The following is a 21,679-nucleotide window of genomic DNA, read 5'->3' on the forward strand; positions in this document are numbered from 1 at the left end:
CCTAACCAAACTTTAGGCCCCGCTAACTCGGTAACGGTTAAAGTTAGCCGGAAGAGTTATGGAATCTTTTTTGTTCCCCAGGTCGTTTAGAACAAAAAAGCTCTCTTTGCGCAAACTCGTAACTGGTCACGTGACCGAGTTACAGCCCCTTAAACCCCCACCATCCACTGGACTAAGTTTACCAGCTCCAGACACCGTATTTTGACACTTTTTGACAACTTTTTCCGGTAATCTGACGTTGGACCTGTCAAAGTGACTATTTTAAGCGGAAAAAGTGTCAAATTTGACACTTTCGCCCGTCAAATCTGACAACAACGCTTACGGTATTTTTGACAACGTTGCGTCAGTTTTTTGACAACAATTTTTTGACAACCGGTGACGGTTGTGTATTTTGACACTCGCCCAACTAACCAAAGTGTCAAAAATGACGTCAAATGTTGTCAAATTCGAGAAAATGACAAAAATTGTCAATTTGACAACTGGTGTCAAATTGGTTGAAAACAAGGTTGATTTGTCATAATAACAGTGTCAAAGTGTCAAAAAATGTCAAAATTGTCAAAATACACTGTAAAAATGTCAAATTGTGTCAATTTTTTTTGGGAATTGCATCCAAATTTTTGAAATTCAGTATCTCGGTTAGTTTTGGGATTTCAACGACCAAAAAAAAACCAAAATGTTCCTTTTTGATTGCTCTTCAATTTTGGTTTCTTGCAAAATTTCCGTAACTCGCACCGTTTCAGAGATATTCGACTTGGAAGCCACTTCATGGGTACAAACTCACCAGGTGCCCTAACCAAACTTTAAGCCCCGCTAACTCGGTAACGGTTAAAGTTAGCCGGAAGAGTTATAGAATCTTTTTTGTTCCTCTAGTCGTTTAGAACAAAAAAGCTCTCTTTGCGCAAACTCGTAACTGGTCACGTGACCGAGTTACAGCCCTTTAAACCCCCCCCATCCACTAGACTAAGTTTACCAGCTCCAGACACCGTATTTTGACACTTTTTGACAACTTTTTCCGGTATTCTGACGTTGGAAGTGTCAAAGTGACTATTTTAAGCGGAAAAAGTGTCAAATTTGACACTTACGCCCGACAAATCTGACAACAACGCTTTCAGTATTTTTGACAACGTTGCGTCAGTTTTTTGATAACAATTTTTTGACAACCGGTGACGGTTGTGTATTTTGACACTCGCCCAACTAACCAAAGTGTCAAAAATGACGTCAAATGTTGTCAAATTCGAGAAAATGCCAAAATTTGTCAATTTGACAACGGGTGTCAAATTGGTTGAAAACAAGGTTGATTTGTCATAATAAAGTGTCAAAGTGTCAAAAAATGTCATAATTGTCAAAATACACTGTAAAAATGTCAAATTGTGTCAATTTTTTTTTGGAATTGCATCCAAATTTTTGAAATTCAGTATCTCGGTATTTTTTGGGATTTTAGCAACCAAAAAAAAACCAAAATGTTCCTTTTTGACCGCTCTTCAATTTTGGTTTCTTGCAGAATTTCCGTAACTCACACCGTTTCCGAGATATTCGACTTTGAAGCCACTTCATGGGTACAAACTCACCAGGTGCCCTAACCAAACTTTAGGGCCCGCTAACTCGGTAACGGTTAAAGTTAGCCGGAAGAGTTATGGAATCTTTTTTGTTCCCCAGGTCGTTTAGAACAAAAAAGCTCTCTTGGCGCAAACTCGTAACTGGTCACGTGACCGAGTTACAGGGGGTTTTTAGTTGGGGGGGGGGAGGGGTGTAAACCCCTCCCCCCCACCCTTAAAATTGATGGTTTTAAGGGGTTTTTGGTGGTAAAAACGTGTTTTCAGGTAATTTAAAGGGCCCCACGACTACCTGGGGTACCATTAACCATCGCAGGGGCCCGCAAAACGACCGGATTCGGTGCCAACCGACTTTTTCGTGTTTTTCACCGAATTAATCAGTATTTTGACCCTGTCTGAGAGTCTGGGCTGTTTTTAGCTTGCGAGACAAAGAGCGCAGGCCCGTATCGGCCCCCTGAATTATTTTCGTCCGCCATTTTGGGGGGGGGGGGCCCCCCGAGGGGGGGGCGAAAGTTTGGGATTTTTTTCCTCCCCAACCACGGGGAGTACGGACCTGATTTTTTTACTGGAGCTTGCCAGTGGGGCTGGGAATGTGCGGTAAAAAAATCAGCTCGATCGGTTGGGGGACAGGGCCGGAATCGGCCCAAATGTAAAGGGGTGCAGGGGGGCCCCCCTGACACTCTTCCCTTCAATCCTAAATAACTCGCTTATTTGGGACGCTTTGTTGAAACTTTTTTATATCAATGGAAAGCCCATTTAATGGGCTATATTTTGCCGTTTGAACGACCTTTCTAACTGTCATAGTAAGCGAGTTATGAGCTGTCAAAATTTGACAGCTGTCAAAACTTTCTAGGGCCGATATCTCGGTTATTTATCAATTTTTCAAAAAAATTCTAAGAAAACAAAAGAAAGTTAATGTTCTGTCAAACATTTTGACGTTTGAACGACTCGCCTAACTGTCATATTAACCGAGTTAGGGGCTGTCAAAGTTTGACACCTTCCACACAGCCAGTTTGGTTGCATGGGGCCCTTCCAGGGCCGGTATCTCGGTTATTTGGGAATATTTCAAAAAATTTCTAAGAAAACAAACGAAAGTTAAGGTTCTGTCAAACATTTTGACGTTTAAAACGACTCGCCTAACTGTCATAGTAACCGAGTTAGGGGCTGTCAAAGTTTGACACCTTCCACACAGCCAGTTTGGTTGCATGGGGCCCTTCCAGGGCCGGTATCTCGGTTATTTGGGAATTTTTCAAAAAATTTCTAAGAAAACAAACGAAAGTTAAGATTCTGACAAACATTTTGACGTTTAAACGACCCACCTAACTGTCATAGTAGCCGAGTTATGGGGTGTCAAAGTTTGACAGCAGTCAAAACCTTCCAGGGCCGGTATCTCGGTTATTTGTCAAATTTTCAAAAAATTTCTAAGAAAACAAAAGAAAGCCCAGGTTTTGTCAAATATTTTGACGTTTGAACGACCCGCGCAACTGTCATAGTAACCGAGTTAGGGGCTGTCAAAGTTTGACACCTTCCACACAGCCAGTTTGGTTGCATGGGGCCCTTCCAGGGCCGGTATCTCGGTTATTTGGAAATTTTTCAAAAAATTTCTAAGAAAACAAACGAAAGTTAATGTCCTGTCAGACATTTTGACGTTTAAACGACCCGCCTAACTGTCATAGTAACCGAGTTATAAGCTGTCAAAGTTTGACAGTAGTCAAAATCTTCCAGGGCCGGTATCTCAGTTATTTGGCAATTTTTCAAAAAAGTTGTAATAAAACAAAATAAAGCCAACATCCTTTCAAACATTATGACGTTTGAACGACCCACCTAACTGTCATAGTAACCGAGTTAGGGGCTGTCAAAGTTTGACACCTTTTACACAGCCAGTTTGGTTTTATGGGGCCCTTCCAGGGCCGGTATCTCGGTTATTTGGAAATTTTTCAAAAAATTTCTAAGAAAACAAAAGAAAGCTCAGGTTCTGTCAAACATTTTGACGTTTGAACGACTTTCCTAGCTGTCATAATAACCGAGTTATGAGCTGTCAAAGTTTGACAGCAGTCAAAACCTTCCAGGGCCGGTATCTCGGTTATTTGTCAATTTTTCAAAAAATTTCTAAGAAAACAAAAGAAAGCCCAGGTTTTGTCAAACATTTTGACGTTTGAACGACCCGCCTACCTGTCATAGTAACCGAGTTAGGGGCTGTCAAAGTTTGACACCGTCCACACAGCCAGTTTGGTTGCATGGGGCCCTTCCAGGGCCGGTATCTCGGTTATTTGTCAATTTTTCAAAAAATTTCTAAGAAAACAAACGAAAGTTAAGGTTCTGCCAAACATTTTGACGTTTAAACGACTTTCCTAGCTGTCATAGTAACCGACTTATGAGCTGTCAAAGTTTGACAGCAGTCAAAACCTGCCAGGGCCGATAACTCAGTTATTTGTCAATTTTTCAAAAAATGTCTAAGAAAACAAAATAAAGACAAAGTCCTGTCCAACATTTTGACGTTTGAACGACTCGCCTACCTGTCATAGTAACCGAGTTAGGGGCTGTCAAAGTTTGACACCTTAAACATAACCAGTTAGGTTGCATGGGGCCCTTCCAGGGCCGGTATCTCGGTTATTTGTCAATTTTTCAAAAAATTTCTAAGAAAACAAACGAAAGTTAAGGTTCTGTCAAACATTTTGACGTTTAAACGACTCGCGTAGCTGTCATAATAACCGAGTTATGGGCTGTCAAAGTTATGGTTGCACAAAGAGAACCGCCATTTTGGATTTTCTCGAACTGGGTGACAGCTACTGTCATTTTGACAGCTGGAATGGATTGCCCGTCCTCGATTTAGTCGAAAACGAGTACCATGAAGCCTGGGCTATCTCAAGTCAAAATGGCCAAAATGGCCAAAATGGCGTCCAGAGACGCCATTTTGATGTTTTTCGAAAAAATCAAGTTTGTACTCGTTTTCGACTAATTCGGGGTCGGGCAATCCAGTGGTGACGTTCATTTTTGCCTAAACCGCCATTTTGACCGGAAAACTGATTCGTTTCAGGGATTGGCCGCCAGGTGGACTGAACCAACAACAGCACTTGTCCGTCGTAACGACCGTGTGGGGTATCACGACGTCGACGCCGTCGACGCCGCTCGACGCTTACGCAGGCGCACCCAGCTTGGGCAAGGGTCACGTGAACGCCGCCTACGCCAATCAGGGCAACTTTAAAGGCCATGGGTGAGCGAAAAATTTTGATTCTAGTAGGCCCGAGTGGGTACTCGTTTTCGACTAATTTGGGGACGGGGAATCCATTTCTGAAATCAGTTTTTCAAAATCTCTCACCCAGTCCGAGAAAATTGCGGTTAACCAAACTTGCGTAACAGATACGCCAAAACAGACTTTACCATTGAATTCCCCATCCCCAAATTAGTCGAAAACGACCCGTCAATCAAATTTCTGGCAAAAAAAAAAATTCATGTATACTCCATTCCATCACACAAATCCAATGGAATTTACCCAGAAAAGCCTGAAAAAAATATTTTTTTTCCAATTTTCAATGAAACGCTAAAATTCCTGCAAATCTATAGTCTATTCCACCAGTTTTAAGTTGTATAATTATATAGTCTGTTCCACCAGAAAAAATTTTATTCTAAAGTATAGTCTATTCCACTGATTTTTTTTGATTTTTTGGGTTTTTTAGTGAATTTTTCGTCCAATTTCGTCTCGTTTTTGGTCTGGTAGACGAAACAAAGTGCGTCCCACGATTTTCTACCCTTAAACCCGCACAAAGGGCCATTGTTTAGGGGGTTGTGGCACCCCTCGTTTAACCGATTTCCTCCCCTTAAATACTGTCGAAAATCAATTGTAAACCCACCCTTCGATTGTCTCGATTTCAGTCGGTTTCTCACACTAAACAGACCCGCAATTGGCGACAATTTTTTGGTGGAGGGTTTCGCCCTTTTTCAGCCCTCAACGGGGTTTGGGTGAGAGATATCGGAAAAGTGACTTGAAAAATGGATTCCCCGACCCCAAATTAGTCGAAAATGAGTCTTTGTTTGTTTTTCTACCTTAAAGTTAACGGTTTGCCGCAAATTGGCCGTAGGGATGACCCTACGGCCAGTTTGCAAAAAATCGCTACATACTCGAGCAAAGTGTCGTTTTATACTAAATCGAGGATGGGGAATTCAGTGGTAAAGTCTGTTTTTGCGTAGCGGCTACGCAAAGTTGGTTTTATCCCAATTTCTCGACGTGGGTAGGAGATAGCGGAAAAGTGACTTGAAAAATGAATTCCCCGACCCCAATTTAGTCGAAAATGAGTCTTTGTTTGTTTGTCTACGTTAAAGTTGAGGGTTTGCCGCAAATTGGCCGTAGGGATGTCCCTACGGCCAGTTTGCAAAAAATCGCTACATACTCGAGTAAAGTGTCGTTTTATACTAAATCGAGGATGGGGAATTCAATGGTAAAGTCTGTTTTTGCGTAGCGGCTACGCAAAGTTGGTTTTATCCCAATTTCTCGACGTGGGTAGGAGATAGCGGAAAAGTGACTTGAAAAATGGATTCCCCGACCCCAAATTAGTCGAAAATGAGTCTTTGTTTGTTTTTCTACGTTAAAGTTAACGGTTTGCCGCAAATTGGCCGTAGGGATGACCCTACGGCCATTTTGCAAAAAATTGCTACATACTCGAGTAAAGTGTCGTTTTATACTAAATCGAGGATGGGGAATTCAGTGGTAAAGTCTGTTTTTGCGTAGCGGCTACGCAAAGTTGGTTTTATCCCAATTTCTCGACGTGGGTAGGAGATAGCGGAAAAGTGGCTTTAAAAATGAATTCCCCGACCCCAATTTAGTCGAAAATGAGTCTTTGTTTGTTTGTCTACGTTAAAGTTGAGGGTTTGCCGCAAATTGGCCGTAGGGATGACCCTACGGCCAGTTTGCAAAAAATTGCTACATACTCGAGTAAAGTGTCGTTTTATACTAAATCGAGGATGGGGAATTCAATGGTAAAGTCTGTTTTTGCGTAGCGGCTACGCAAAGTTGGTTTTATCCCAATTTCGTGACGTGGGTAGGAGATAGCGGAAAAGTGACTTGAAAAATGGATTCCCCGACCCCAAATTAGTCGAAAATGAGTCTTTGTTTGTTTGTCTACCTTAAAGTTGATGGTTTGCCGCAAATTGGCCGTAGGGATGACCCTACGGCCAGTTTGCAAAAAATCGCTACATACTCGAGTAAAGTGTCGTTTTATACTAAATGGAGGATGGGGAATTCAATGGTAAAGTCTGTTTTTGCGTAGCGGCTACGCAAAGTTGGTTTTATCCCAATTTCTCGACGTGGGTAGGAGATAGCGGAAAACTGACTTGAAAAATGGATTCCCTGACCCCAATTTAGTCGAAAATGAGTCTTTGTTTGTTTGTCTACGTTAAAGTTGATGGTTTGCCGCAAATTGGCCGTAGGGATGACCCTACGGCCAGTTTGCAAAAAATCGCTACATACTCGAGTAAAGTGTCGTTTTATACTAAATCGAGGATGGGGAATTCAGTGGTAAAGTCTGTTTTTGCGTAGCGGCTACGCAAAGTTGGTTTTATCCCAATTTCTCGACGTGGGTAGGAGATAGCGGAAAAGTGACTTGAAAAATGAATTCCCTGACCCCAATTTAGTCGAAAATGAGTCTTTGTTTGTTTTTCTACCTTAAAGTTAACGGTTTGCCGCAAATTGGCCGTAGGGATGACCCTACGGCCAATTTGCAAAAAATTGCTACATACTCGAGTAAAGTGTCGTTTTATACTAAATCGAGGATGGGGAATTCAGTGGTAAAGTCTGTTTTTGCGTAGCGGCTACGCAAAGTTGGTTTTATCCCAATATCTCGACGTGGGTAGGAGATAGCGGAAAAGTGACTTTAAAAATGAATTCCCCGACCCCAAATTAGTCGAAAATGAGTCTTTGTTTGTTTGTCTACGTTAAAGTTGAGGGTTTGCCGCGAATTGGCCGTAGGGATGACCCTACGGCCAGTTTGCAAAAAATCGCTACATACTCGAGCAAAGTGTCGTTTTATACTAAATCGAGGATGGGGAATTCAATGGTAAAGTCTGTTTTTGCGTAGCGGCTACGCAAAGTTGGTTTTATCCCAATTTCTCGACGTGGGTAGGAGATAGCGGAAAAGTGACTTTAAAAATGAATTTCCTGACCCCAATTTAGTCGAAAATGAGTCTTTGTTTGTTTTTCTACCTTAAAGTTAACGGTTTGCCGCAAATTGGCCGTAGGGATGACCCTACGGCCAATTTGCAAAAAATTGCTACATACTCGAGCAAAGTGTCGTTTTATACTAAATCGAGGATGGGGAATTCAGTGGTAAAGTCTGTTTTTGCGTAGCGGCTACGCAAAGTTGGTTTTATCCCAATTTCGCGACGTGGGTAGGAGATAGCGGAAAACTGACTTGAAAAATGGATTCCCTGACCCCAATTTAGTCGAAAATGAGTCTTTGTTTGTTTGTCTACGTTAAAGTTGAGGGTTTGCCGCAAATTGGCCGTAGGGATGACCCTACGGCCAGTTTGCAAAAAATTGCTACATACTCGAGTAAAGTGTCGTTTTATACTAAATCGAGGATGGGGAATTCAATGGTAAAGTCCATTTCCACCTATCTGCTACGCAAGTTGGGTTTATCCCAGTTTTCTCTGCCTGGGTACAAGATAACGGAAAACTGACAACGGCAATGAATTCCCCATCCCCAAATTAGTCAAAAACGACCCTTTACTCGACTCTTTATGATAACCTTGCCGGTTTGCCGTAAAAGTGACCCTACGGCCAATTTGCGGCAAACCGTTAACTTTTCACTAGAAACTCGAGTAAAGGGTCGTTTTATACTAAATCGAGGATGGGGAATTCAATGGTAAAGTCCATTTCCACCTATCTGCTACGCAAGTTGGGTTTATCCCAGTTTTCTCTGCCTGGGTACAAGATAACGGAAAACTGACAACGGCATTGAATTCCTCGTCCCCAAATTAGTCAAAAACGACCCTTCACTTGACTCTTTATGATAACCTTGCCGGTTTGCCGCAAAAGTGACCCTACGGCCAATTTGCGGCAAACCGTCAACTTTTCACTAGAGACTCGAGTAAAGGGTCATTTTCTACTAAATCGGGGACGGGGAATCGAACGGTAAAGTCCGTTTTCTGCTATCTTTTACCCAAAGCGGAAAACCGGCTTAAAAATCGACTGGCGTTAGCGCTACGCAAAAACAGACTTTACCATTGAATTCCCCGTCCTCGATTTAGTATAAAATGACCCTTTACTCGTTTGTTTAGCTAAAAGTTGACAGTTTGCCGCAAATTGGCCGTAGGGTCACTTTTGCGGCAAACCGTTAAAATCACCGTAGAGATTCGAGTAAAGGGTCATTTTATACTAAATCGGGGACGGGGAATTCAACGGTGCCGTCCATTTTCCTCTATCTAGTGCGCAAGTCACTGTACGTTACATTTTTTCCAGTGTAAACAATTACGGTCCATGCCTGAATGGCATGAACCATCCGGACGGAGGCGGCGGCTACACGAACCAGGGCAACGCGCTCACCACCGCCGCGATGGTGGCCGCGGCCACGGCCACCGCGACCGCCACCGCCAGCGTCGTCGCCTTCCAGGACCAATCGATGCAGTTCGGCAACCAGCCGTACGTGCACGGCTACCAGCGAATGATGCCGATGAATCCGATGGTCATGAATCAGATGGGCGGCGCCATGCATCCGATGGGCGGCGGCAAATTTCCGGGCGGTCCCACGCCGCCCAACGCCATGTATCAGTCGCGACGGATGTCGCCCTACCCCAGTCCCGCGATGCACATGACCCAGAAACGTGCCGGGCCCCACTATACCAGTCCCATTATGAGTCCCGGTAAGTTTTGACTTACCTCACTTTGAAAGGGTTAGAGTTATCAGAAAACTGACAACGGGAATGAATTCCCCGTCCCCAAATTAGTCGAAAACGACCTTTTACTCGAATCTCTACGGTGATTTTAGCGGTTTGCCGCAAAAGTGACCCTACGGCCAATTTGCGGCAAACCGTCAACTTTTAGCTAAACAAACGAATTTAGGGTCATTTTATACTAAATCGAGGACGGGGAATTCAATGGAAAAGTCAGTTTTTGCCTAACTCTCACCCAGGACTGTTTAAGCGCAAGATTATTGGCTTGGGTTAGAGCTGTCGGAGAACTGACAACGGGAATGAATTCCCCGTCCCCAAATTAGTCAAAAACGACCCTTTACTCGAATCTCTACGGTGATTTTAGCGGTTTGCCGCAAAAGTGACCCTACGGCCAATTTGCGGCAAACCGTCAACTTTTAGCTAAACAAACGAATTTAGGGTCATTTTCTACTAAATCGGGGACGGGGAATTCAACGGTAACGTCAGAATTCTCAAATTTTCCGTCCTAACCAAACAAATACAGTTCAAGGCAAAAGTGGGGCACCCAACATGGTACAAATGGGACCAAGCAGCGGCCCGAGCATGGGTCCTGCCCCCAACTACACCAGCAACCAGTACGCCAGTTACCCAACTCGACAACCGGCCGGTTTCAACCAGTATCCGGCCCAGCAACCGTTGGGCCCTTCCAACAACTTTCCTGGTACTTTTTTCTGGTAAATTTCCTATGATTGATGATGATAATAATGTGGTCGAAACAGGTAACGGCAACATGGGCCCGACCAGACAGATGCGCGGCACCGCTGCGCCCTACAACAACCCCGGACCCTACTTTCAGGGTCAGATGACCCAGTTTCCGGCCAACAGTCAACAATTTGGCGGACACATGCAAACTGGTCAGTATTTTTGGTGTTTCAGCTTTTCTCAACTGTGTCCAGTCCAATTTGTCCTGTCCGCCCAGTGCGGGTGCCTCCAACGCTTCCTTAAAGCTTGAGGGGTGGATTTTGAGGGGTTTGAGGGTGGGAAATTGGTTTTTAACCCCACGGGGGTTCTCAGAGGGGGGTAGAGAGCAATTAACCCGAATTTGAGCCTGATTGGAGGAAGTCGCATTTTTTTGAGGTTTAGGGAGGTTTGGTGAGGTTGGGGCCAAAAAACTTAAAGTTTTAGAGGTGGATGGTGGGAACAACCCTCTAGAGAACCTCCCTGCGCTTCCCCGCCGGATGTAGGTGGTTTGGTTGGGTTTTTTCGTCCCAAAAACTGTCCCAGCCGGGTAGGGTCCAAAGCTTGGTCCTCTTGGATCTTCTAAAGGAGAGGTCGGAGCAAAATTTTGTAGGAGAGCAAAAATGCTCCACGAGTGACCTTCTTTAAGATGGCGGTGAGAAACTTGCGACGAAAGTTGGTTTTGGCTGGGTTCGGGGGGTTCCCCCTCATTCAGTGCTTTAAACCCCCAAAGCTTGGTCCTCTTGGATCTTCTAAAGGAGAGGTCGGAGCAAAATTTTGCAAAAGAGCAAAAATGCACCTGGGGTGACCTTCTTTAAGATGGCGGTGAGAAACTTGCGACGAAAGTTGGTTTTGGCTGGGTTCGGGGGGTTCCCCCTCATTTAGTGCTTTAAACCCCCCGTAGGGGGGTCAGGGAGGGTGGGGGAGGGTTCTCAACCTCACCATCATTTCCAGCACCCTCAAATTAGTAAACAACCCAAATTTCAGCTTAAACGGAGAAAGTTTGATTTTTTGAGGTTCAGGGAGGTTGGGAGGCTTGGGACCATAAAACCACCCAACAAAGTCAAAGTTTTAGAGATGGATGGTGGGAACGGACCTCCAAGCAACCTCCCTGCGCTTCCCCGCCGGATGTAGGTGGTTTGGTTGGGTTTTTTCGTCCCAAAAACTGTCCCAGCCGGGTAGGGTCCAAAGCTTTGTCCTCTTGGATCTTCTAAAGGAGAGGTCGGAGGAAAATTTTGTAAGAGAGCAAAAATGCTCCACGGGTGACCTTCTTTAAGATGGCGGTGAGAAACTTGCGACGAAAGTTGGTTTTGGCTGGGTTCGGGGGGTTCCCCCTCATTTAGTGCTTTAAACCCCCCGTAGGGGGGTGGGGGAGGGTTCTCAACCTCACCATCATTTCCAGCACCCTCAAATTAGTAAACAACCCAAATTTCAGCTTAAACGGAGAAAGTTTGATTTTTTGAGGTTCAGGGAGGTTGGGTGGCTTGGGACCAGAAAACCGCGCAACAAAGTTAAAGTTTTAGAGGTGGAGGGTGGGAACGGACCTCCAAGCAACCTCCCTGCGCTTCCCCGCCGGATGTAAGTGGTTTGGTTTGGTTTTTCCGTCCCAAAAACTGTCCTTGCTGGGGAGGGTCCAAAGCTTGGTCCTCTTGGATCTTCTAAAGGGGAAGTCGGAGCAAAATTTTGTAAGAGAGCAAAAATGCACCACGGGTGACCTTCTTTAAGATGGCGGTGAGAAACTTGCGACGAAAGTTGGTTTTGGCTGGGTTCGGGGGGTTCCCCCTCATTTAGTGCTTTAAACCCCCCGTAGGGGGGTCAGGGAGGGTGGGGGAGGGTTCTCAACCTCACCATCATTTCCAGCACCCTCAAATTAGTAAACAACCCAAATTTCAGCTTAAACGGAGAAAGTTTAATTTTTTGAGGTTCAGGGAGGTTGGGAGGCTTGGGACCAGAAAACCACCCAACAAAGTCAAAGTTTTAGAGGTGGATGGTGGGAACGGACCTCCAAGCAACCTCCCTGCGCTTCCCCGCCGGATGTAAGTGGTTTGGTTTGGTTTTTTCGTCCCAAAAACTGTCCCTGCTGGGGAGGGTCCGAAGCTTTGTCCTCTTGGATCTTCTAAAGGAGAGGTCGGAGGAAAATTTTGTAAGAGAGCAAAAATGCTCCATGGGTGACCTTCTACAAGATGGCGGTGAGAAACTTGCGACGAAAGTTGGTTTTGGCTGGGTTCGGGGGGTTTCCCCTCCTTTAGTGCTTTAAACCCCCCGTAGGGGGGTCAGGGAGGGTGGGGGAGGGTTCTCAACCTCACCATCATTTCCAGCACCCTCAAATTAGTAAACAACCCAAATTTCAGCTTAAACGGAGAAAGTTTGATTTTTTGAGGTTCAGGGAGGTTGGGAGGCTTGGGACCAGAAAACCGCGCAACAAAGTCAAAGTTTTAGAGGTGGAGGGTGGGAACGGACCTCCAAGCAACCTCCCTGCGCTTCCCTGCCGGATGTAAGTGGTTTGGTTTGGTTTTTCCGTCCCAAAAACTGTCCTTGCTGGGGAGGGTCCAAAGCTTTGTCCTCTTGGATCTTCTAAAGGAGAGGTCGGAGCGAAATTTTGTAGGAGAGCAAAAATGCTCCACGGGTGACCTTCTACAAGATGGCGGTGAGAAACTTGCGACGAAAGTTGGTTTTGGCTGGGTTCGGGGGGTTCCTCCTCGTTCAGTGCTTTAAACCCCCAAAGCTTTGTCCTCTTGGATCTTCTAAAGGAGAGGTAGGAGCAAAATTTTGTAAGAGAGCAAAAATGCACCTGGGGTGACCTTCTACAAGATGGCGGTGAGAAACTTGCGACGAAAGTTGGTTTTGGCTGGGTTCGGGGGGTTCCCCCTCATTCAGTGCTTTAAACCCCCAAAGCTTTGTCCTCTTCGATCTTCTAAAGGAGAGGTCGGAGCAAAATTTGGTAAGAGAGCAAAAATGCTCCCCGGGTGACCTTCTACAAGATGGCGGTGAGAAACTTGCGACGAAAGTTGGTTTTGTCTGGGTTCGGGATGTTTCTCCTCGTTCAGTGCTTTAAACCCCCAAAGCTTTGTCCTCTTGGATCTTCTAAAGGAGAGGTCGGAGCAAAATTTGGTAAGAGAGCAAAAATGCTCCCCGGGTGACCTTCTACAAGATGGCGGTGAGAAACCTGCGACCAAAGTTGGTTTTGGCTGGGTTCGGGGGGTTCCTCCTCATTCAGTGCTTCAAACCCCCCCGTAGGGGGGTCAGGGAGGGTGTGGGAGGGTTTTCAACCTCACCATCATTTCCAGCACCCTCAAATTAGTAAACAACCCAAATTTCAGCTTAAACGGAGAAAGTTTGATTTTTTGAGGTTCAGGGAGGTTGGGAGGCTTGGGACCAGAAAACCGCGCAACAATGTCAAAGTTTTAGAGGTGGATGGTGGGAACGGACCTCCAAGCAACCTCCCTGCGCTTCCCCGCCGGCTGTAAGTGGTTTGGTTTGGGTTTTCCGTCCCAAAAACTGTCCTTGCTGGGGAGGGTCCAAAGCTTGGTCCTCTTGGATCTTCTAAAGGAGAGGTCGGAGCAAAATTTTGTAGGAGAGCAAAAATGCTCCCCGGGTGACCTTCTACAAGATGGCTTTGAGAAACTTGCGACCAAAGTTGGTTTTAGCTGGGTTCGGGGGGTTCCTCCTCGTTCAGTGCTTTAAACCCCCAAAGCTTTGTCCTCTTGGATCTTCTAAAGGAGAGGTCGGAGCAAAATTTTGCAAGAGAGCAAAAATGCTCCACGGGTGACCTTCTACAAGATGGCGGTGAGAAACTTGCGACGAAAGTTGGTTTTAGCTGGGTTCGGGGGGTTCCTCCTCGTTCAGTGCTTTAAACCCCCAAAGCTTTGTCCTCTTGGATCTTCTAAAGGAGAGGTCGGAGCAAAATTTTGCAAGAGAGCAAAAATGCACCACGGGTGACCTTCTTTAAGATGGCGGTGAGAAACTTGCGACGAAAGTTGGTTTTGGCTGGGTTCGGGGGGTTCCTCCTCGTTCAGTGCTTTAAACCCCCAAAGCTTTGTCCTCTTGGATCTTCTAAAGGAGAGGTCGGAGCAAAATTTTGCAAGAGAGCAAAAATGCATCTGGGGTGACCTTCTATAAGATGGCGGTGAGAAAAGTGCGACGCGGTTTGGATTAACTAAGTTAGGGAGAATTTTCCGTTCCAGGGACAAGGTAGATGGGGTTTGGGAGGGGGTGGGGCTCCGCCCCACCCTGCCACTCACCCAGTTAGTAGTAGGGACCCTCAAGCTGACCCTTCCCAACGTAAAAACTCCCGAAAGTTTCCCTCTTTTCTTGGCAGGGCTAATTAACCGTTTTTTGAGCAGTTCCAGCTCAGTACAGTCCCTCGGGCCAGTTCCAGCAAGACGTGGTGGGGCGGGGCAATCTAAACTACCAGCACAGCCCCATTCCGGGCAATCCCACCCCCCCACTCACCCCAGCGAGCAGTATTCCATCGTACGCCAGTCCCACTCCGGATGTGAAGCCGAATTTCAACGAAATCAAGTCGCCGCAGCCTCAAAGTGAGTGTTTTTTTCTTGAATTTTTGATTGGAATTGACTGGATTTTTGACAGAAGACGACGAACTGAGGTTGACGTTTCCCGTGCGCGACGGCATCATACTTCCCCCGTTCCGGCTCGAGCACAATCTGGCGGTGAGCAATCACGTGTTCCAACTGAAACCGACCGTCCACCAGACGCTGATGTGGCGCAGCGATCTCGAGTTGCAGCTGAAGTGTTTCCACCACGAGGATCGCAACATGAACACCAATTGGCCCACCAGCGTTCAGGTACGGGTTTTCGGTCGATAACTTTACAAGGTGACCCCGTAGGGGAAAAACCATTAAAATGTAATTTGTAGAGCGTAAAATTTGCTACAAACTGGTTTTTGAACCACCGCAAAATTCCTCTAAATTAGCGAGTTAGGGGGGGTTGAAGTTTTGGGGTCACATGACCCCAAACAGTTTTCCGTAAATATCTCCCTTGGGGGTCCTTTTGGACCCCCCAATATTATACTCGTTTCCGACTAATTCGGGGACGGGGAATCGACTGGTGAAGTCAAATTAACGCCAACTGTCAAAATAACCGATTTAGGGCCGATAACTTTTTAAGGTGACCCCGTAGGGCAAAAGTCATTAGAATGTAATTTGGAGAGCGTGAAATTTGCTACAAACTGGTTTTTGAACCACCGCGAAATTCCTTTAAAGAAGCGAGTTAGGGGGGGTTGAAGTTTTGGGGTCACATGACCCCAAACAGTTTTCCGTAAATATCTCCTTTGGGGGTCCTTTTGGACCCCCAAAGATTATACTCGTTTCCGACTAATTTGGGGACGGGGAATCGACTGGTGCTGTCAAATTAACCCCAACTGTCAAAATGACCGATTTAGACCTGATAACTTTACAAGGTGACCCCGTAGGGCAAAAGTCATTAGAATGTAATGTGTAGAGCGTAAAATTATCTACCAACTGGTTTTTGAACCATCCAAAAATTCCCAGTAATAAGCGAGTTATGGGAGGTTGAAGTTTTGGGGTCACATGACCCCAAACAGTTTTCTGGAAATATCTCCCTTGGGGGTCCTTTTGGACCCCCAAAGATTATACTCGTTTCCGACTAACTCGGGGACTGGGAATCCACTGGGGCTGTCAAATTAACGCTAACTGTCAAAATGACCGATTTAGACCTGATAACTTTACAAGGTGACCCCGTAGGGCAAAAGTCATTAGAATGTAATTTGGAGAGCGTGAAATTTGCTACAAACTGGTTTTTGAACCATCCCGAAATTCCTAGTAATAAGCAAGTTAGGGGGGATTGAAGTTTTGGGGTCACATGACCCCAAACAGTTTTCTGGAAATATCTCCCTTGGGGGTCCTTTTGGACCCCCAAAGATTATACTCGTTTCCGACTAACTCGGGGACTGGGAATCCACTGGGGCTGTCAAATTAACGCTAACTGTCAAAATGACCGATTTAGACCTGATAACTTTACAAGGTGACCCCGTAGGGCAAAAGTCATTAGAATGTAATTTAAAGATAGGGAAATTTGCTACAAACTGGTTTTTGAACCACCGCGAAATTCATAGTAATAAGCGAGTTAGGAGGGATTAAAGTTTTGGGGTCACATGACCCCAAACAGATTTCCGTAAATATCTCCGTTGGGGGTCCCTCTGGACCCCCAAAGATTATACTCGTTTCCGACTAATTTGGGGACGGGGAATCCACTGGTGCTGTCAAATTAACGCCAACTGTCAAAATGACCGATTTAGACCTGATAACTTTTCAAGGTGACCCCCTAGGGCAAAAGTCGTTAGAATGTAATTTATAGAGCGTAAAATTTGCTACAGACTGGTTTTTGAACCATCCCGAAACTCAGTTAAATAAGCGAGTTAGGGGGGATTGAAGTTTTGGGGTCACATGACCCCAAACAGTTTTCCGCGAATAACTCCCTCGGGGTGAGTTTTAGCGAAAAACTGGTAAGAAGCTTTTTCGGAGAGCTTTCAATTCCCCACACCCCAGCGCGCGAACCGTTCCGAAATTTTGCCAAATAACCGAGTTACAGGGTGGACAAAATTTTCTGGAAAATTTCAGGTTTCCGTCAACGCCACCCCTCTGGTGATCGATCGGGGCGAGAACAAAACCTCCCACAAACCGTTGTACCTCAAAGACGTCTGTCAACCGGGCAGAAACACCATTCAAATCACCGTTGCCGCTTGTTGTTGCGTAAGTTGAATTTTTTTTTTTTTTTTTTTTTTTTTTTTTGCGTAAATTGATGACGTTTCAGTCCCACCTGTTCGTGCTGCAGCTGGTGCACCGACCGAGCGTGCGCTCCGTCCTCCAGGGGCTGCTGCGCAAGCGCCTCCTGATGGCCGAGCACTGCATCTCCAAGATCAAGAGGAACTTTAGCAGTTCGGGTTCGAACGACCGCGACGCCGTCGAACAAACCGGACTCAAGGTGAGTCACCCTCGTTCCCACCCCCTTGACCCCGCCCACCCCCACCCCAAATTTCAACCCCCTACCTCAAACCGTTTCGGAGATATCGAGGGTTAAAGTTACTTCAAGGGTGGGAGGGTGACCCGTCCACTCTCAACCCCCGTACTCCGCTTCACTGCAAGGGAAATTGAAGATTTTTTTTTTGGGGTTGGCCTGGGGGTGTGGCCACCCCCACCCCAAATTTCAACCCCCCACCCCTTCGGGGTGGGGAGATATGAATTTTCAAACCCCTTGGTGCAAGTGACCAGACTTTGGCTCGAGTAGTAACAGGGTTGGTTGAAGCTGCCGCACCCCCCAATCTCTCCACTGAGAGGGTTGCCAATTTTTCTGTAAATAGCCCTTACCCTAGGCTACAACCTCGCAAAAAAACCACCCTCAAAAAGCTTCAACTTTTCGAGTTGTGATTTTTCAAACGTGCGCTTTGCCAGCGAGGGTGGTTTGGAGCTTCTGGGCGCCGTCCGACGTTTTCCCCCCTCGCCCCCCGTGTTTTTCCGGGGGGTCGATGAAATTTTTTTTGTGAGTAGCCTAGGCCTTGGGCTAGCGCTTCGCGCAAAAATCATCCAAATCGGACGTTTAGAATGTGAGTTATGGCGTTTTTGCCGTTCGCGGACAGTGAATTTCGCGTTTTTCTGGGTTTCTGGGGCTGCTACGCCCCTGGATTAAGTCTGATGGTGTTGATTTTTTTACTGTGGATTGAGTACAGTCTAAGCTACCGGCTCACGCAAGAATCACTCAAATCGGACGTTTAGAATGTGAGTTATGGCGTTTTTGCCGTTTGCGGACACTGAATTTCACGTTTTTTCTCTTTCCTGGGTTTCTAGGGCTGCTACGCCCCTGGATTAAGTCTGATGGTGTTGGTTTTTTTACTGTGGATTAGGCACAGTCTAAGCTACCGGCTCACGCAAAAATCACTCAAATCGGACGTTTAGAATGTCAGTTATGGCGTTTTTGCCGTTCGCGGACACTGAATTTCACTTTTTGCTGTTTTCCTGGGTTTCTGAGCCTGCTACGCCCCTGGATTAAGTCTGATGGTGTTGATTTTTTTATTGTGGACTGAGTACAGTCTAAGCTACCAGCTGACGCAAGAATCACACAAATCGGACGTTTAGAATGTGAGTTATGGCGTTTTTGCCGTTCGCGGACACTGAATTTCACATTTTTGCTGTTTTCTTGGGTTTCTTGGGCTGCTGCGCCTCTGGATTAAGTCTGAAGGTGTTAATTTTTTTACTGTGGACTGAATACAGTCTAAACTACTATCCGGCGCAAAAATCACTCAAATCAGACGTTTAGAATGTGAGTTCTGGCGTTTTTGCCGTTCGCGGACACTGAATTTCACGTTTTTGCTGTTTTCTTGGGTTTCTGAGCCTGCTACGCCTCTGGATTAAGTCTGATGGTATTGATTATTTTACTGTAAATTGAGTACAGTCTAAGCTACCGGCTCACGCAAGAATCACTCAAATCGGACGTTTAGAATGTGAGTTATGGCGTTTTTGCCGTTCGCGGACACTAAATTTCACATTTTTGATGTTTTCTTGGGTTTCTGAGCCTGCTACGCTCCTGGATTAAGTCTGAATGTGTTGATTTTTTTATTGTGGATTAAGCACAGTCTAAGCTACCGGCTCACGCAAGAATCACTCAAAACGGACGTTTAGAATATGAGTTATGGCGTTTTTGCCGTTCGCGGACACTGAATTTCACGTTTTTGCTGTTTTCCTGGGTTTCTAGGGCTGCTACGCCCCTGGATTAAGTCTGATGGTGGTGATTTTTTTACTGTGGATTGAGTACAGTCTAAGCTACCAGCTGACGCAAAAATCACTTAAATCGGACGTTTAGAATGTGAGTTATGGCGTTTTTGCCGTTCGCGGACACTGAATTTCACGTTTTCGCTGTTTTCCTGGGTTTCAAGGGCTGCTACGTCCCTGGATTAAGTCTGATGGTGTTGATTTTTTTATTGTGGACTGAGTACAGTCTAAGCTACCAGCTGACGCAAGAATCACTTAAATCGGACGTTTAGAATGTGAGTTATGGCGTTTTTGCCGTTCGCGGACACTGAATTTCACGTTTTTGCTGTTTTCTTGGGTTTCTGGGCCTGCTGCGCCTCTGGATTCAGTCTGATGGGATTGATTTTTTTACCGTGGTTTGAGTACAGTCTAAGCTACCAGCTGACGCAAGAATCACTCAAATCGGACGTTTAGAATGTGAGTTATGTTGTTTTTGCCGTTCGCGGACAGTAAATTTCACGTTTTTCTGGGTTTCTGGGGCTGCTACGCCCCTGGATTAAGTCTGATGGTGTTGATTTTTTTACTGTGGATTGAGTACAGTCTAAGCTACCGGCTCACGCAAGAATCACTCAAATCGGACGTTTAGAATGTGAGTTATGGCGTTTTTGCCGTTTGCGGACACTGAATTTCACGTTTTTTCTCTTTCCTGGGTTTCTAGGGCTGCTACGCCCCTGGATTAAGTCTGATGGTGTTGGTTTTTTTACTGTGGATTAGGCACAGTCTAAGCTACCGGCTCACGCAAAAATCACTCAAATCGGACGTTTAGAATGTCAGTTATGGCGTTTTTGCCGTTCGCGGACACTGAATTTCACTTTTTGCTGTTTTCCTGGGTTTCTGAGCCTGCTACGCCCCTGGATTAAGTCTGATGGTGTTGATTTTTTTATTGTGGACTGAGTACAGTCTAAGCTACCAGCTGACGCAAGAATCACACAAATCGGACGTTTAGAATGTGAGTTATGGCGTTTTTGCCGTTCGCGGACACTGAATTTCACATTTTTGCTGTTTTCTTGGGTTTCTTGGGCTGCTGCGCCTCTGGATTAAGTCTGAAGGTGTTAATTTTTTTACTGTGGACTGAATACAGTCTAAACTACTATCCGGCGCAAAAATCACTCAAATCAGACGTTTAGAATGTGAGTTCTGGCGTTTTTGCCGTTCGCGGACACTGAATTTCACGTTTTTGCTGTTTTCTTGGGTTTCTGAGCCTGCTACGCCTCTGGATTAAGTCTGATGGTATTGATTATTTTACTGTAAATTGAGTACAGTCTAAGCTACCGGCTCACGCAAGAATCACTCAAATCGGACGTTTAGAATGTGAGTTATGGCGTTTTTGCCGTTCGCGGACACTAAATTTCACATTTTTGATGTTTTCTTGGGTTTCTGAGCCTGCTACGCTCCTGGATTAAGTCTGAATGTGTTGATTTTTTTATTGTGGATTAAGCACAGTCTAAGCTACCGGCTCACGCAAGAATCACTCAAAACGGACGTTTAGAATATGAGTTATGGCGTTTTTGCCGTTCGCGGACACTGAATTTCACGTTTTTGCTGTTTTCCTGGGTTTCTAGGGCTGCTACGCCCCTGGATTAAGTCTGATGGTGGTGATTTTTTTACTGTGGATTGAGTACAGTCTAAGCTACCAGCTGACGCAAAAATCACTTAAATCGGACGTTTAGAATGTGAGTTATGGCGTTTTTGCCGTTCGCGGACACTGAATTTCACGTTTTCGCTGTTTTCCTGGGTTTCAAGGGCTGCTACGTCCCTGGATTAAGTCTGATGGTGTTGATTTTTTTATTGTGGACTGAGTACAGTCTAAGCTACCAGCTGACGCAAGAATCACTTAAATCGGACGTTTAGAATGTGAGTTATGGCGTTTTTGCCGTTCGCGGACACTGAATTTCACGTTTTTGCTGTTTTCTTGGGTTTCTGGGCCTGCTGCGCCTCTGGATTCAGTCTGATGGGATTGATTTTTTTACCGTGGTTTGAGTACAGTCTAAGCTACCAGCTGACGCAAGAATCACTCAAATCGGACGTTTAGAATGTGAGTTATGTTGTTTTTGCCGTTCGCGGACAGTAAATTTCACGTTTTTGCTGTTTTCTTGAGTTTCTGGGGCTGCTACGCCCCTGGATTAACTCTGATGGTGTTGATTTTTTTATTGTGGACTGAGTACAGTCTAAGCTACCATCCAGCGCAAAAATCACTCAAATCGGACGTTTAGAATGTGAGTTACGGCGTTTTTGCCGTTCGCGGACACTGATTTTCACGTTTTAGCTGTTTTCTTGGGTTTCTGGGGCTGCTACGCCTCTGGATTAAGTCTGATGGTGTTGATTTTTTTGCTGTGGACTGAGTACAGTCTAAGCTACCATCCGGCGCAAGAATCACTTAAATCGCACGTTTAGAATGTGAGTTACGGCGTTTTTGCCGTTCGCGGACACTGATTTTCACGTTTTAGCTGTTTTCTTGGGTTTCTGGGGCTGCTACGCCCCTGGATTAAGTCTGATGGTGTTGATTTTTTTATTGTGGACTGAGTACAGTCTAAGCTACCAGTTGACGCAAGAATCACTCAAATCGGACGTTTAGAATGTGAGTTATGGCGTTTTTGCCGTTCGCGGACAGTGAATTTCACGTTTTTGCTGTTTCCTGGGTTTCTGGGCCTGCCACGCCTCTGGATTAAGTCTGATGGTGTTGATTTTTTTACTGTGGACTGAGTACAGTCTAAGCTACCATCCGGCGCAAGAATCACTTAA

The 21,679-nt window shown here is 45.5% G+C and overlaps 1 protein-coding gene across 3 annotated transcripts in view; it reads left to right on the plus strand.

The window, feature by feature from the left end:
* tna (Zinc finger MIZ domain-containing protein tonalli) overlaps nucleotides 1-21,679 on the plus strand; it is a 44,459-nt gene that overhangs the window by 14,185 nt on the left and 8,595 nt on the right. For 2 of the 3 annotated variants that reach the window (XM_081993330.1, XM_081993332.1), the window contains exons 2-9: nucleotides 4,591-4,767; nucleotides 9,007-9,407; nucleotides 9,961-10,137; nucleotides 10,196-10,330; nucleotides 14,498-14,692; nucleotides 14,745-14,959; nucleotides 16,754-16,885; nucleotides 16,947-17,117. In XM_081993330.1, the coding sequence (XP_081849456.1) occupies nucleotides 4,591-4,767; nucleotides 9,007-9,407; nucleotides 9,961-10,137; nucleotides 10,196-10,330; nucleotides 14,498-14,692; nucleotides 14,745-14,959; nucleotides 16,754-16,885; nucleotides 16,947-17,117 (1,603 nt within the window). The remainder of the gene's footprint in view (nucleotides 1-4,590; nucleotides 4,768-9,006; nucleotides 9,408-9,960; nucleotides 10,138-10,195; nucleotides 10,331-14,497; nucleotides 14,693-14,744; nucleotides 14,960-16,753; nucleotides 16,886-16,946; nucleotides 17,118-21,679) is intronic. The other variant, XM_081993331.1, reaches the window with a different exon arrangement.

Source organism: Ips typographus, linkage group LG15 (assembly GCF_016097725.1).
Source record: "Ips typographus isolate SLU linkage group LG15, UJ_Ityp_2.0, whole genome shotgun sequence".
In the NCBI taxonomy this organism is placed as follows: domain Eukaryota; kingdom Metazoa; phylum Arthropoda; class Insecta; order Coleoptera; family Curculionidae; genus Ips; species Ips typographus.